This window comes from Nerophis lumbriciformis, linkage group LG12 (assembly GCF_033978685.3).
Source record: "Nerophis lumbriciformis linkage group LG12, RoL_Nlum_v2.1, whole genome shotgun sequence".
NCBI classification, from domain to species: Eukaryota; Metazoa; Chordata; class Actinopteri; order Syngnathiformes; family Syngnathidae; genus Nerophis; species Nerophis lumbriciformis.
The window spans coordinates 35,529,238-35,546,941 of record NC_084559.2 but is presented as its reverse complement, the minus strand read 5'-3'; the positions used below and the strand labels follow the sequence as shown (position 1 = coordinate 35,546,941).

Below are 17,704 nucleotides of genomic sequence, written 5' to 3'. Positions count from 1 at the left end.
AATTGGACGTTTGTTCCGCACACTTTACCGACGAAAGCTATGCTACGACAGAGATGGCAAGAATGTGTGGATATCCTGCGACACTCAAAGCAGATGCATTTCCAACTGGACTGGACGGATCAGCTTTCAGGAAAAGAGAGCGGATGAGGGTATGTCTACAGAATATATTAATTGATGAAAACTGGGCTGTCTGCACTCTCAAAGTGCATGTTGTTGCCAAATGTATTTCATATGCTGTAAACCTAGTTTATAGTTGTTAGTTTCCTTTAATGCCAAACAAACACATACCAATCGTTGGTTAGAAGGCGATCGCCGAATTCGTCCTCGCTTTCTCCCGTGTCGCTGGCTGTCGTGTCATTTTCGTCGGTTTCGCTTGCATACGGTTCAAACCGATATGGCTCAATAGCTTCAGTTTCTTCTTCAATTTCGTTTTCGCTACCTGCCTCCACACTACAACCATCCGTTTCAATACATGCGTAATCTGTTGAATCACTTAAGCCGCTGAAATCAGAGTCTGAATCCGAGCTAATGTCGCTATACCTTGCTGTTCTTTCCGCCATGTTTGTTTGTATTGGCATCACTGTGTGACGTCACAGGAAAATGGACGGGTGTATATAACGATGGTTAAAATCAGGCACTTTGAAGCTTTTTTTAGGGATATTGCGTGATGGGTAAAATTTTGAAAAAAACTTCGAAAAATAAAATAAGTCACTGGAAACTGATTTTTAATCGTTTTAACCCTTCTGAAATTGTGATAATGTTCCCCTTTAAGACATTTAGGGCACCTTACGTGCGCCTTATAGTTTGGAAAATACAGTATACACATATATACATATGAAAATTATCATATGTATATAATTTAGGAAAATTAAACGTATTTGTTACGGTGCATAAACAAAAAAATCCATGATTTTTGGGAGGGGGAGTAATGAAGGCCCCAAACATTTCATACTTGGTGACACACTTTGTAAATAATAGTTCTCCTCTGTAGGCTACACAGCATTCAGCGGCGTGGACTTTGAGGGAACGTTCCATGTCAACACTGTGACGGACGACGACTACGCCGGCTTCATCTTCGGTTACCAAGACTCGTCTTCCTTCTACGTGGTCATGTGGAAACAGACGGAGCAGACCTACTGGCAGGCCGCGCCATTCCGAGCTGTCGCTGAGCCAGGAATCCAGATGAAGGTACGCAGGTTCTTCCTGTCTTGGTCTATTCTGTCTCTTATTTGGCGTGACTCTCCCCGTCAGGCGGTCAAGTCCAAAACCGGACCCGGCGAGTATCTGAGGAACTCCCTGTGGCACACCGGAGACACTCCGGAGCAAGTCCGTCTCCTTTGGAAAGACCCCAGGAATGTGGGCTGGAAAGACAAGGTGTCCTACCGCTGGTTTCTCCAGCACAGACCTCAAGTGGGATACATCAGGTATTGAAGCACACATGCACACTTCCACGCCGCCACAAAACAACCATTTTCTGTTTTCTTAACAGGGCTCGCTTCTTTGAGGGATCGGACCTGGTGGCGGACACGGCCGTGATCATCGACACCAGCATGAGGGGGGGCAGGCTGGGTGTCTTCTGCTTCTCGCAGGAAAATATCATCTGGTCCAATCTGAAGTACAGATGCAATGGCGAGTATCGATCCTAATAGTCGCACAGGAAGTACTGTACCAATATCCTGTAGTGTTTATACTCTCTTCCAACCCCACAGATACCATTCCTGATGACTACCAGCTGTTCACGGCCCAAAACGCCAAATAAAGGCTGACATCATTCCTAAAAAGGCCCCCTTGGGGCATCATTTACCAGGCAAATAAAGTGTGTATCAGCAAGTCCTGAGAATGTTTATACATTTGAACACAGCAGCTGTGTAACATTGGAGCATTATATGACGTAAACCAGGGGTGCCCACAAATAAAAAAAAAACTTTTCACATTGTCACTGTGGGGTATTGTGTGTAGAATTTTGAGGACGAAAATGAATTTCTCTCATTTTAAAAATAAAGCTGTAACATAACAAAATGTGGAAAAAGTGAAGCGTTGTGAATACTTTACGGATGCACTGTATGGTCTAAATCAGTGTTTTTTAACCTTTTTTAAGCCAAGGCACATTTTTTTCCATTAAAAAAATGCAGAGGCACACGACCAGCGGAAAACATTAACAATGAATATTGACAGTAAAAAGTTGTTCTCGCAAGTGTTGGATATGAATTCAAACCATAACTAAGCATGCATCACTATAGCTCTTGCAGTGACGTGCGGTCACTGGAGGCAGGTGAGGCCCCGCCTAATTAAATTGTTATATGTATTCAGTGATTATACTATAAAGTTATTTTCCATTTAACTTCACCAGTTTTAGATTATTTTTATTCAAAATCGCTGAATTTTCAGATTTGCCGTTCAAATACTGAGAAGAGACGGTGCGGTGATCAGCAGCCAGTTGAGGCACGTCACTCAGTTGTGCTTCAACATGGATTGCGGATTCAGCTAACTGCTGGCCTGCTGTGCAGTGAGACCGTATTGCTATATGAATTATATTATACATTTCCATAGTTTAGTTAGCTGAGGTATATAATGTACGGTGTATTTTGTCAACAACTGTATGTGTGTAACGTATTTCTTGTGCTAAGCAATCATAAAACTGCTGCGAAGACGCACTGTGTGAGGCTCGCAGTTATCCCGCCTCCTGGTGCCGGTTAATGCACCTCCGCCGCAGAATGCACCCCCCCACAGGAGCGCCACACCAACCAAAGGCCACACCCAAACCCTCCACGTGCAAGACTGAATCCACCCAAAAAAAGTCACTTAACAAGAAGCCAAAAAGTGCAAAACAACAATGCTCGCGCCGGAGGAGCCGTGAACGACTGCAGGGACACAACATTAGGTACACCTGCAGACTGCAGCACGTATTTCATATTTCATTCATTCACAACTCCTCCAACACGAACACCACTGTTCCCGCACCTATAAGTAAAGGTAAGACCATAATAACATTTTTTTTATTAAATGTGCTTTTTTGTGTGCTACAGTTTGTATGTGTAAAGTTAAAGTTAAGTTAAAGTACCAATGATTGTCACACACACACTAGGTGTGGTGAAATTTGTCCTCTGCATTCGACCCATCCCCTTGATCACCCCCTGGGAGGTGAGGGGAGCAGTGGGCAGCAGCGCCGCCGCGCCCGATAATAATTTTTGGTGATTTACCCCCAATTCCAACCCTTGATGCTGAGTGCCAAGAAGGGAAGAATGCTGGTATGAGCTTTTAAACATAACCCGTTAACTGCTGCCAATCAAATGGTGAATAAGATACTCTTTAGGGTTCATATGTTTGTAAATCTGACTGTGATGAAGTCAGTGCCTCACCAGCCATAAACCTCACCGCACGTTACTGAGCTCTTGTCTCAAAGTACTGTCACGACCTGTCACATCACGCCGAGACTTATTTAGAGTTTTTTTTTGCGTTTTCCTGTGTGTAGTGTTTTAGTTCTTGTCTTTTGTTGGCTTTTCCTGTTTTGTTGGTATTTTCCTGTAGCAGTTTGATTTCTTTCCTGAGCGCTATTCCCCACACCTGCTTTGTTTTAGCAATCAAGAATATTTAAGTTGTTGCTATCCTTCTTTGTGTGGACATTGTTGATTGTCATGTCATGTTCGGATGTACTTTGTGGACGCCTTCTCCGCTCCACACGCTGTAAGTCTTTGCTGTCGTCCAGCATTCTGTTTTTGTTTACTTTGTAGCCAGTTCAGTTTTAGTTTCGTTCTGCGTAGCCTTCCCTAAGCTTTATCGCCTTTTCTTAGCGGCACTCACCTTCTGTTTATTTTTGGTTTAAGCATTAGATACCTTTTTACCTGCACAATGCCTCCCGCTGTCGTCTGCTTATTGTGATCACGACAAAGCAATTAGCTACCTGCTGCCGCTTACTGATATGGAAGAGTATTACACGGTTACTCTGCCAAGCTCGAGACAGCACAGACTCAACAACGGCACATTATTTGCGGATTAGAATTACTTGTGTGCAAAAAATATTTTTAACCCAAATAGGTGAAATGACATTATCCCACGGCACACCAGGCTGTATCTCACGGCTTTTTTTTGATTGATTGAAACTTTTATTAGTAGATTGCACAGTGAAGTACATATTCCGTACAATTGACCACTAAATGGTAACACCCGAATAAGTTTTTCAACTTGTTTAAGTCGGGGTCCACTTAAATTGATACATGATACTGATATATACTATCAAATATATACTAACATCATAATACAGTCATCACACAAGATAATCATCAGAGTATATACATTGAATTATTTACATTTACATTATTTACAATCCGGGGTGTGAGATATTGGATTGGTTGGGATCAACACTTTAATCATCAACAATCAGCATCAACAATCGCATCATCAGAGAAATTGATTTTGAAACAGTGTAGGACTGACTTGGTAGGATATGTACAGCAAGTAGTGGACATAGAGAGAGAGATCAGAAAGTATAAGAAAAAGTGTCTACCTTTGATTGTTTACATTTGATTATTCATAATCCGAAGAGGTATTATGTGGAAGGGAGGGTGTTAGTTTAGGGTTGAAGTTGCCTGGAGGTGTTCTTTTAGTGCCGTTTTGAAGGAGGATAATAATAATAATAATAATAACTAGAGATGCCCTTTCTTTTAAACCTGTTGGGAGTGCATTCCATATTGATGTGGCATAGAAAGAGAATGAGTTAAGACCTTTGTTAGTCCGGAATCTGGGTTTAACGTGGTTAGTGGAGCTCCCCCTGGTGTTGTGGTTATAGCGGTCGTTAAGGAAGTAGTTTGACATGTACTTCGGTATCAGAGAGGTGTAGCGGATTTTATAGACTAGGCTCAGTGCAAGTTGTTTAGTTCTTGTCTTTTGTTGGCTTTCCTGTTTTGTTGGTATGTTCCTGTAGCAGTTTGATTTCTTTCCTGAGCGCTATTCCCCACACCTGCTTTGTTTTAGCAATCAAGAATATTTAAGTTGTTCAGACTATAATTGATAGCTGTGGTCTTACACAAATAATAAATGAACCTACGCATCGCAACGGCAATACGATAGATCTAGTGCTGGTCAGGGGTGTCACCACCTCCAAAGTTATGGTACTCCCGTATACTAAAGTAATGTCCGATCATTACCTTATAAAATTCGAAGTTCTGACTCATTGTCAACAAACTAATAATAATAATAACTGCTATAGCAGCCGCAACATTAATGCTGCCACAACGATGACTCTTGCTGACCTACTGCCTTCGGTAATGGCACCATTCCCAAATTATGTCGGCTCTATTGATAACCTCACTAACAACTTTGACAATGCCCTGCGCAAAACCATTGATAGTATAGCACCGCTAAAACAAAAAAGGGCCCCTAAAAGGCGCACCCCATGGTTTACAGAAGAAACCAGAGCTCATAAATTATCATGTAGAAAGTTGGAACGCAAATGGCGCGCGACCAAGCTTGAGGTTTTCCATCAAGCATGGAGTGATAGTTTAATATCGTATAAACGCATGCTTACCTTAGCTAAAGCTAAATATTACTCAAATCTCATCCGCCTCAACAAAAACGACCCTAAATTTTTGTTTAGTACAGTAGCATCGCTAACCCAACAAGGGACTCCTCCCAATAGCTCCACCCACTCGGCAGATGACTTTATGAATTTCTTTAATAAGAAAATTGAACTCATTAGAAAGGAGATTAAAGACAACGCATCCCAGCTACAACTGGGTTCTATGAACACAGATACAACTGTATCTACGACGGATACTGCAATACAAAATAGTCTCTCTCTTTTTGATGAAATAACATTAGAGGAACTATTACAGCGTGTAAGTGGGATAAAACAAACAACATGTTTACTTGACCCACTTCCTGGGAAACTTATCAAGGAGCTTTTTGTATTATTAGGTCCATCAGTGCTAAATATTATAAACGTATCACTTTCCTCTGGCACTGTTCCCCTAGCATTCAAGAAAGCGGTTATTCATCCTCTGCTCAAAAGACCTAACCTCGATCCTGACCTCATGGTAAACTACCGACCGGTGTCCCACCTTCCCTTTATTTCGAAAATCCTCGAAATTTTTTTCGCACAGCAGCTAAATGAACACTTAGTGTCTAACAATCTCTGTGAACCTTTTCAATCCGGTTTCAGGGCAAATCACTCTACGGAGACAGCCCTCGCAAAAATGACTAATGATCTACTGCTAACGATGGATTCTGATGCGTCATCTATGTTGCTGCTTCTTGATCTTAGCGCTGCTTTCGATACCGTCGATCATAATATTTTATTAGAGCGTATCAAAACACGTATTGGTATGTCAGACTTAGCTTTGTCGTGGTTTAACTCTTATCTTACTGACAGGATGCAATGCGTCTCCCATAATAATGTGACCTCGGACTATGTTAAGGTAACGTGCGGAGTTCCTCAGGGTTTGGTTCTTGGCCCTGCACTCTTTAGTATTTACATGTTGCCGCTAGGCGACATCATACGCAAATACGGTGTTAGCTTTCATTGTTATGCTGATGACACCCAACTCTACATGCCCCTAAAGCTGACCAACACGCCGGATTGTAGTCAGCTGGAGGCGTGTCTTAATGAAATTAAACAATGGATGTCCGCTAACTTCTTGCAACTCAACGCCAAGAAAACGGAAATGCTGATTATCGGTCCTGCTAGACACCGACATTTATTTAATAATACCACCTTAACATTTTACAACCAAACAATTACACAAGGCGAATCAGTAAAGAATCTGGGTATTATTTTCGACCCAACTCTCTCCTTTGAGTCACACATTAAGAGTGTTACTAAAACGGCCTTCTTTCATCTCCGCAATATCGCTAAAATTCGTTCTATTTTATCCACTAGCGACGCTGAGATCATTATTCATGCGTTCGTTACGTCTCGTCTCGACTACTGTAACGTATTATTTTCGGGGCTCCCTATGTCTAGCATTAAAAGATTACAATTGGTACAAAATGCGGCTGCTAGACTTTTGACAAGAACAAGAAAGTTTGATCATATTACGCCTATACTGGCTCACCTGCACTGGCTTCCTGTGCACTTAAGATGTGACTTTAAGGTTTTACTACTTACGTATAAAATACTACACGGTCTAGCTCCGTCCTATCTTGTCGATTGCATTGTACCATATGTCCCGGCAAGAAATTTGCGTTCAAAGAACTCCGGCTTATTAGTGATTCCCAGAGCCCAAAAAAAAGTCTGCGGGCTATAGAGCGTTTTCTATTCGGGCTCCAGCACTATGGAATGCCCTCCCGGTAACAATTAGAGATGCTACCTCAGTAGAAGCATTTAAGTCCCATCTTAAAACTCATTTGTATACTCTAGCCTTTAATAGCCCCCCTGTTAGACCAGTTGATCTGCCGTTTCTTTTCTTTTCTCCTCTGCTCCCCTTTTCCTTGAGGGGGGGGGGGGGGGGGGGGGGGGGCACAGGTCCGGTGGCCATGGATGAAGTGCTGGCTGTCCAGAGTCGGGACCCGGGGTGGACCGCTCGCCTGTGCATCGGCTGGGAACATCTCTGCGCTGCTGACCCGTCTCCGCTCGGGATGGTGTCCTGCTGGCCCCACTATGGACTGGACTCTTACTATTATGTTGGATCCACTATGGACTGGACTCTCACAATATTATGTCAGACCCACTCGACATCCATTGCTTTCGGTCTCCCCTAGAGGGGGGGGGGGGGGGGTTACCCACATATGCGGTCCTCTCCAAGGTTTCTCATAGTCATTCACATCGACGTCCCACTGGGGTGAGTTTTTCCTTGCCCTTATGTGGGCTCTGTACCGAGGATGTCGTTGTGGCTTGTGCAGCCCTTTGAGACACTTGTGATTTAGGGCTATATAAATAAAGATTGATTGATTGATTGATTGCTATCCTTCTTTGTGTGCAGTGGTTGAAAAACACTGCTCTAAACCAGGGGTGCCCACACTTTTTCTGCAGGCGAGCTACTTTTCAATTGACCAAGTCGAGGGGATCTACCTCATTCATATATACAATTTATATTTCTTTATTTATGAAAGAGAGGTTTGTGTTAACAAGTTAAAGGTGTTTAATGATAATACAAGCATGTTTAACACATTTAGATTCCTTTCTTTCATGAAGACGAGAATATAAGTTGGTGTATTACCTGATTCTGATGACTTGCATTGATTGGAATCAGGCAGTAGTGATGATAACGTCCACATTTTCAAATGGAGGAGAAAAAAAAGTCCTCCTTTCTGTCCAACACCACATGAAAGTGGTTGCTTTTTGGCATCTTATTTGTCCAGCTTCCATGCTCCTTTTTATACACTTTACAAGAAGTACATTGGCGGCAAACTCCGTAGCTTGCTAGCTTGTGCGCGCTAGCTCTCTGAGACTCTTATTTCGTTAGCGCAGGCAGGATGCGCTTTTATTGTGAAGGCAGGAACTGTGTGGTCGGTCATTGGAGTTTTGGCGCGAGAGTCTGTTGAAATAAAAAGTGTTTCTCGCCCTCCTCGGTAATTCTTTGTTAATAATGATCTGGCAGCAGCCAGCGTCATCTCGGGTGCCGTGAATGTCAATCAAGTGACGTCTTGGTGAAGATTGATTATCGCTCATTTTTAGGTGTGTTTTTTTAATGCCTGGCTGGCGACCGACTCACATTTACATTGTAAATGAAGATGTAATAAAAGTCTGATTACTTATTATTCTTTAAACAATATGTGGTATCGTCGATAATATTTTATTAACCAACTTATGTATGTCTATATTTATGTTGGCTCCCTTGAGAGATAATTACACTTATAAGAGATAGGCCAATAGAGGGCACACTCGTCTTTAGGTTGGCTCCTGTCTCCGTCACTTGGCATTAGAAGAAGAGTGTACCAAGTCTGGTGTGTGTGTGTACTACAACATTGGTCCCCAACCACCGGGCCGCGGACCGATTGGTACCGGACCGCAAAAGAAATAAAAATAAATAAATAAAAAAAAATGAAAAAATGTTATTTATTTTTAATTTTTATTAAATCAACATAAAAAACACAATCTATACATTATATATCAATATAGATTAATACAATCTGCAGGGATACAGTCCGTAAGCACACATGATTGTCTTTCTTTATGACAAAAAAAAAAAAAATACCATACCCAACAAGCGTTGACCGGTCTGCAGCTACAAAAAGGTTGGGGACCACTGTGCTACAAGACGTGGAGTAAACAACAACTAAAAACAATTCCTGTGCAGTGCATTCTTTATGAAGATATAACACAATCCAACATCTCATGTGCTTTCGATACATTTCTACAAGTAAGGGATGGATACCAAAATATTCATACTTGAATATCAAGGCTCCCGTCAACCTACTAGTTCCCCGACTTAAGAGTGTTTTGAGATAAGAGCTGTCTCTCTTTAAAAATTTGAGTTACAAGCATTCCCGCCATAACATAGAAACATTGTTAAAGGTCATTGCCTACAACAAAGTAGGGTGCCTCAACGTAAGAGATAAGAGCTTATTATTATTTAAGTTGCAAGCAAAAATCCCCACCTTTAGTTGGCGTAGCAAATGTCACGGTCAACCCAGTAAGGTCCGCCCAAAACATCTGGTCTTAGACATAACTTAGTTTTAATTAAAAACATGATCGAGCACAACATGCACATGCACTATACCCAAGCAGAATTAGCCGATAATTTTAAAATAATATCAAAACGATGGACATTTATCAATGAAAATATCGAAAAGCTGCTGGTGGTGTGTTTGACAGAGGCGCAGCTGGAAGGAGATACCGTAAAAGTCGCTCCCTAAGGTAAATGCAGTACATTACTTCATAAAGCTACTGTAGTTATTAGTGGTACATTCTTTTGTTTTGTTTCAAAATAATATTTCTTCTCTAAAAGTTTTTTTAAAAGCATGTTACATGTTGAATTTCCAAGTACAGATTGAATGGAATAGGTTTTGAGATACAAGTGTTTTTAAGTTCAGAGCTCGTCACAGAACAAATTGAGTTCGTAAGTGGAGGTACGAGTGTAATACACTTGGTGCTGTCAAAGGTTCTTGAAAAAAAAATCAGATTTGGAAGTTCACTTGGTTGCATAATTTATTTTAACCTCAGATTAATGGAAAAAAAGACCTCAATATTTGGACAAGAATGCAATTTTGTTGTCAGAATATCATACAGAAATATTTTTTTTATATTTTGCTCCAATGCATGTCATTTAATTGCTCACAACTTGGTAACAATGTTACTTCCAGTACCATGTGGGTGTATTTTGAAACAACATTTTCACCATCCAAAGGCAGTCCAAATAAATTGTAAGATTAATCTGCGTTTACACATGATTATACGTGCTTTAACTTTGACAGTCCTAATGAGAGGAATGGTAAATGGGTTATATTCGTATAGCGCTTTTCCACCGTCAAGGTACTCAAAGTGCTTTGACACTATTTCCACATTCACCCATTCACACACTGATGGCGGGAGCTGCCATGCAAGGCCCTAACCACGACCCATCAGGAGCAAGGGTGAAGTGTCTTGCTCAAGGACACAACGGACATGATGAGGTTGGTAGAAGGTGGAGATAGAACCAGGAACCCTCAGGTTGCTGGTTCCACTCTCCCAACCGCGCCACACCGTCTCCATTTAATGAGAGGAGAGGCTTTTTGAGACACTTTGTGGTAGATGTGTATTCAAAAGAAGCAGTTGGAATTAATCGGTGTATATTATGCAACATTGACTTTTACATGATGTCCTCGGGGAGTCCTGATTTAAAATGGATGCTGCTCTGGACCTTAACGCTGAAGGATTGTAGCTAATAAGAGACAACAGCTTTTCATCAAAAACTTGAAGATCCTGTGAAGGGTGAAAAATGACACTTTTAATGATATATTTCACAAATACAATGTAAGCAAAAATGTACATATACAGTAAATTACAAAAAACAAGACTTTTTCAAGGAGAACAACAGGGTTTATTGGTGCTGTGTGACAAACTATTCACTGTACTTGTGTTAGTACTCAACATCCAGTGTTGATTAACATTTATAAATATATACACAAATATATATATATATATATATATATATTTATATATATATATATTGTACATATATGCATATGTATGTATGTATGCATGTATATATGTATACATATATGCATACGTATGTATGTATACATATATACTATATATGTATATATACACATATATACATACATATATATGTATATATACACATATACATATATACTATATATACACACATATATACATACACACTTATGTATATATACACATATACATACATACAGTATATGCATATATATGTATGCATGTATACATATACATGCATACATACACATACGTATATGTATACATATATTAAATATATTTATATACACACATATATACATATACTGTACGTATATACATACATATATGCATATGTATATATGTATACATACATATATATATATATACATATATATATATATATATATATATATATACACACACACACACACACATACATATATATATATATACATATATATAAACATATATACATATATATATACACATACACATATATATACACACATATATATATATATACACAGTATATATATATATATATATATATATATATATATATATACATACACACACATACCTGTACATACACATATATTTATATATATATATATATATATATATATATATATATATGTGTGTATGTACAGGTATGTGTGTATATATATATATATATATATATATATATATATATATATATATATATATATACATATAAGTGGCGGGCCGTGCATTTTCCATTTAGGCCTTCAGTGATGTCAGACTTCAATAATGACCTCTAAAAATACCATCATTTATGTCACCACATGACCATTGCTGGAGAAATACTACACAGGAACACATTCACGCACTACTGGCCATTGTACACAACGGGTTAATTTTTGGCGCCTTTAAAAATCAATAAACCCGCAACAGCAATTAAAACATATCGTATGTAGTACTGTCATCATAAGAGGACATGAAGAGAATATGAATACTTTTAGATATTTAGGGAAAGTAAATAAAAAAATACTTGTATCTTTAATCATGATCATGATTTCTAGTTATGTTAGGCCAGCAGAGAAGGCCTTGCTGTACCTGACGGCCCACCACTGATACATATATACATACGCACACATATATATATTTATATATATATATACACTGTATATGAAGATTTTGAGCTATGAAAACACAAACAAGCTGATTTTAGTGATTTAATGTGCATGCAAACACAGCAACTTCTGCAGGTTAAAAGCTTTCCCATGTAGTAGAGTTTTCAAATGTCTACCTTTGGCAAACAGCTGCGCGCGTTTCTTAAGAGTGGGAACGAGTGTTTCTGTTACATAAGGCAGATTGATTCAGAGGAGCACCGCCTCAGGAAACAGTGACGAGTGGTTGTATAAAACATATGTTTTCTACCTAAAAAGATTTTTGCTCAAAAGGGAGCACTGAGATTGACACGACCTGAAACATCCAAGTAGAAGCTTCAAAAACAAAAAAGAGCTCATTTTCTTGCATAAAAAACATCTAGAAAAAGGGTTCACCGAGTAACAAAACACACACAAGTAAGCCTGAGAGATGAGTTTCTAAAATATGATTTTGCACACACACCCTCAGAAATGGATTCGGGTAAAAGACACAAAAAAAACCCTCACACTAAGAGAAGTGTCCCTTTGCTTTGCTACAATTACAGTGCATCTGGAAAGTATTCACAGCGCTTCACTTTTTCCACATCACAGCTTTATTCCAAAATGGAATAAATTCATTTTTGTCCACTAAATTCTATAGACAATACCTCATAATGACAATGTGAAGAGTTTAAAAAATATATATATAAGCAATATATATATATATATATATATATATAATATATATATATATTGCAGATGTATTAAATGGGGATGTTTTTCAGCGGCAGGAACTGGGAGACTAGTCAGGATAGAGGGAAAGATGAATGCAGAAATGTACAGAGACATCCTGGATTAAAACCAACGCTTCCCATCCAACACGATGGAGTTTGAGAGGTGCTGCAAAGAGGAATGGGTAGGGATGATGTTCGTTGAGAAATTATAGAGTTCGAGCCCATTATCGAATCCTCTTATCGAACCGATTCCTTATCGAATCTCTTATCGAATCCAGATAGGTTGTTGTGTGTGCACTGAGTTCCAAAAGCCATAAATATTATATGACTGGGCCGGCACGCTGTTTATATGGAGGAAAAGCAGACGTGACTGAGGACAGCATGTGGCCGTTATAGGGTGAAGGTTTCAGGTGAGAGAGGATGCTAAAGACACGTCCCCAGTGAGCATATAGTGCTGCTATGTGTGTTGCAAATAAAAAAATTGCTGACAAACACATAACCAACATGGACAAGGTGCCGCTCACTTTCGACATCCCGGTGAAGCACACTGTGGAGAAGAAGGAGACCAGCACGGTAGCGAATCCATACGCACAACGGGGCAAGAGAAGTCGGCTTTTACTGTTGTGCTAGCTTGCCATGCTAATGGACAACGAGACTGACTTTGAAAATGAGGAGAGGGAATCTGGCGTGTTTGATGGAGAACTTGCCCAGCTGTTAGACTTAGACATTAGATCCACAAGGGAAATTATTCATTGTTCACTTCGGACACAGAAGATGAGGACTTTGATGGATTTGTGGATGAGGATTGATCAAAAAAATAATGTGAGTACATTGATAAATACTTCAATAAAGTACAACCCAACTCAGCTTTGCTCCTGCTGCCTTTTTAAAACAGCGTCCATGCGTGCTCGAGTATGTTTTAAGTTAGCGTATGTTTTAAGTTAGCGTATGTTTGCGACCAAAAATACGCTGCACCGTATTTATGCGTTAAATACAGAAATAGCACCCGTAACTGACACGCGCCTTTTTAATACGGTGAGCCCTATGGTCGCGAAAATGCGGTATAGTGGCTTCGATAACCGGTTCTCAAAAAGGGATTCAAATCTATGAAATCTGTTCTTTTCTTATCGAACAATCGGGAGAACCGGTTTCAAACATCATCCCTAGGAATGGGCGAAACTGCCCACACTGCAAAAACTGAAATCTAAGTAAGATAAAATATCTCAAATAGGGTGATATTTGCTTATTTTCTGTCTGATAAGATAATTCTTCTCACTAAGCAGATTTTATGTTAGAGCGTTTTACTTGTTTTAAGAGTTTTGGTGCTAAATGATCTCAGTAAGATATTACAGCTTGTTGCTGAGATTTTATGACCTATATTGAGTAAAAAATGCTTGAAACTAGAATATCAACTGTAGCAAAGCTGTGTCATCAACAACCATAAAACTACTTATTTCAAGTAATAATTTCTTATTTCAAGCATGTAAAAAAAAATCATGACTTTGACACAATTGTGTCTCATAATTAAAACTGATGACAGCCAAATGGACTTTGCTGTTTTATTTTCAATGAAACAATAGAAGATACGTACTCATATAGTAGTACAGTTGGCAGAGTCTAGCAAACTGATAATATTTAAACATTTAACATGTGACATTTCAAACTATTTTGAACAGAAATAGTTCATGCACATTCAGATAAATTCCTCAAAATTAAAAAAATGTTGGCCGAAGGTTGGGCTGTATATATGCGCACTAATTGACTGAAAGAGCACGCACTTGGCGCGATGATGTCATGTTATCGATGGAAAAATGCATTTTTAGACAACAAGCGATTGCCTTGTTGCCTTTCCATTAAAAACAATAAAATAGTTTTTAGTATAAGTTTGCTGGTTTCAAGAAATGTTATGCTGAGCGCATATCATTATATCAAGATAATGGCACTAGCATTTACCTAATTTAAGAATATTTTTCAACATATTGAGCAAAAAGGTCTCTTTTTTTTTTCTACCAAGAAAAGTGCACTTGTTATTAGTGAGAATATACTTATTTAAAGGTATGTTTGGGTTCATTGAGGTTAGCTAATTTGACTTGTTTTGGAAAGTCTACAAGCCAAATTATCTTGTTCTATTCGCAGACAATTTTGCTTATTTCAAATAAAATACCCCTCATTTTTGTATTATTTTTTCTTGTTTTTGAACACTGACTTTTTGCAGTGTAAAGATAGGCGTGCCAAGCTTGTGGGATCAGATTAAAAAAGACTTGAGGCTGCAATTGCTGCCAAATGTGCATTAACAAAGTATTAAACAATAACTGTAAATACTTATGTACATGTGATTTCTTAGTTTTAAATTTTTTTAGATTCAATGGAAAAAACTGCTCCTCCTAAAACGAGTACAAAATATTAGAACAAGTTATTTTTGCAAAAGAATCTGCCAAAGTCAAAACTGTCTTTGTAAGATTTCTTGAATTAAAACATTATATTCAAGCTTTAAAAATTTAAAAGTGATCTTGATATGAGCAATTACAATTTATTATTACCTATAATATTGTGAGGTTTTGTGTCTTCTAACAAACATTTATATTTTTAACTGTGGTGTGAGACTGCTGCTGTTTTTGTTGTTGTAACGTGTATTTACAGTATGTAACTTTGTTTTGCTGCCCACTTGGTGAGGTCACTCTTGATAGATTTTTCATTGATTGATTGATTGAAAACTTGTGACGCTCAAAAGTAGTATTTCTTTCCTAAGAAGATCTATTGCCAAAAAACAAGTTCTCATGTCTCACTGAAAAAAATACTGTTCAGGGGATTGTGACTTGTATTAGGCTTGTTTAGATGTATTGAGATTGTGAGTTTTTCCAGTGAAATACATTTGCAAAATAAAAAAATAAAATAAAATAAACTTTTCACATTGTCACTGTGGGATATTGTGTGTAGAATTTTGAATTTATTCTATTTTGAAATAAAGCTGTAACATAACAAAACGTGGAAAAAGAGAAGCGCTGTGAATACTTTACAGATGCACTGTGGTCTAAAAGTATAATACTGAACATTTTTTTTACTTTATATTAGGAAATAGTGAAGGTAAAGCTCACACTCTGTAACACGATCCACATGAGAGCAATACAACATTTCAGGAGACTGTTATTGTAAAAAAAAAAAAAAAAAAAAAATACCTACAAGGTATTGTCATTGTAACAGTCACCTATGAAGTGTAATATAGTGTATTCAAAGGCAACGATTGTTCCTCTGTTTCCAAAGCTGAGTGTAGTTGTGAACGGTGGTTCAAAAAGGAAGAAAGAAAAATAGAAAGAATGAAAGAAAGAGTGCTGGTCCCTTGGCTCACCCTCAAAGCTACTGTTGGCCTGACGCCCAACACAGGAAGTCACCTGACTTGTGGTGGTAGTCCTAGGCCTCAAAGCGCTTGGGGCAGATGATGGGAGCGATGAGAGTGATCATGTAGAAGACCAGACACACCCAGGAGGAGGAGATCTTGATCCAGAAAACGGACACGCTTCCGTCCAAGAGCTTCTCAATCTTGTGGTCATCAAAGCTGGAAAAATGGTTCAGGAAGTGAGTGACGAGAGACGGAAGATGACAACAAAGTATTGAATGAAACAAGGCATCCTTTTTTTAACTGTTACAGTGGAACCTCACATTACTAATGCTTAATTGTGCAAACTTTTTGAAGTCCATCCATCCATCCATTTTCTACCGCTTGTCCCTTTTGGGGTCACGGGGGGTGCTGGAGCCTATCTCAGCTGCATTCGGGCGGAAGGCGGGGTACACCCTGGACAAGTCGCCACCTCATCGCAGGGCCAACACAGATAGACAGACAACATTCACACACTAGGGCCAATTTAGTGTTGCCAATCAACCTATCCCCAGGTGCATGTCTTTAGAGGTGGGAGGAAGCCAGAGTACCCGGAGGGAACCCACGCAGTCACGGGGAGAACATAAAAACTCCACACAGAAAGATCCCGAGCCCGGGATTGAACCCAGGACTACTCAGGACCTTCGTATTGTGAGGCACATGCACTAACCCCTGTTCCACCGTGCTGCCCTTGTTTGAAGTCCTAATTAAAAAAATATGCTTTGTGTAGGAAGATTGTCTCAGTGTACGTCTGTACGAAGGTTTCATTCAGCCATTGTGGGCGGGCTGATCGCTCATTCAGTCAGCACAGCAGTGCTGTTGGCTATTTTGTGTGTTTTTGGCCTTTTTAAAGCATTGTTCTAGTTTTGCTAGCTCAATTTCCAAGAGCGATTTTTTGACCTGATTTTGAAGGTAACTAAAGTAAACACAATTTCTATAAAGAATATCTTATTAAATTTACAATTTGCTATTATTGTTGTAAATCAAATGATGTATTACATTTGTGACATTGGATAGTACATATTAACAAAATAAAGTGGCGAGTGCACAACAACTAATAAAATAAAAACTATTATTAGCTCCAATTTACAAAACCCAAAACCAGTGAAGTTGGCACGTTGCGTAAATCGTAATTAAAAACAGAATACAATGACTTGCAAATCCTTTTCAACCTATATTCAATTGAATAGACTGCAAAGACAAGATACTTAACGTTTAAACTGGTAAACTTTGTTATTTTTTGCAAATATTAGCTCATTTGGAATGTTTCAAAAAAGCTGGCACAAGCGGCAAAAAAGAGTGAGAAAGTTGAGGAATGCTCATCAAACACTTATTTGGAACATCCCACAGGTAAACAGGCTAATTGGGAACAGGTGGGTGCCATGATTGGGTATAAATGCAGCTTCCATGAAAT

At 38.9% G+C, this 17,704-nt stretch overlaps 2 protein-coding genes across 4 annotated transcripts in view; one reads left to right on the top strand and one right to left on the bottom strand.

The window, feature by feature from the left end:
* The window catches only part of thbs4a (thrombospondin 4a), a 46,136-nt gene extending 44,027 nt beyond the window's left edge, over positions 1–2,109 (top strand). The window contains exons 20-23 of the mRNA XM_061986489.2: positions 992–1,188; positions 1,252–1,424; positions 1,490–1,629; positions 1,710–2,109. Coding sequence (XP_061842473.1) covers positions 992–1,188; positions 1,252–1,424; positions 1,490–1,629; positions 1,710–1,759 — 560 coding nt within the window. The 3' untranslated portion in view covers positions 1,760–2,109. The remainder of the gene's footprint in view (positions 1–991; positions 1,189–1,251; positions 1,425–1,489; positions 1,630–1,709) is intronic.
* A 6,991-nt stretch (positions 2,110–9,100) lies between these two features.
* Positions 9,101–17,704, bottom strand: part of serinc5 (serine incorporator 5) — a 58,565-nt gene continuing 49,961 nt past the window's right edge. For 2 of the 3 annotated variants that reach the window (XM_061986482.1, XM_061986483.1), the window contains exon 12: positions 13,872–16,470. In XM_061986482.1, coding sequence (XP_061842466.1) covers positions 16,326–16,470 — 145 coding nt within the window. In that variant the 3' untranslated portion in view covers positions 13,872–16,325. Of the gene's footprint in view, positions 10,838–13,871; positions 16,471–17,704 lie in introns of those variants that run through there. The other variant, XR_009817872.1, reaches the window with a different exon arrangement.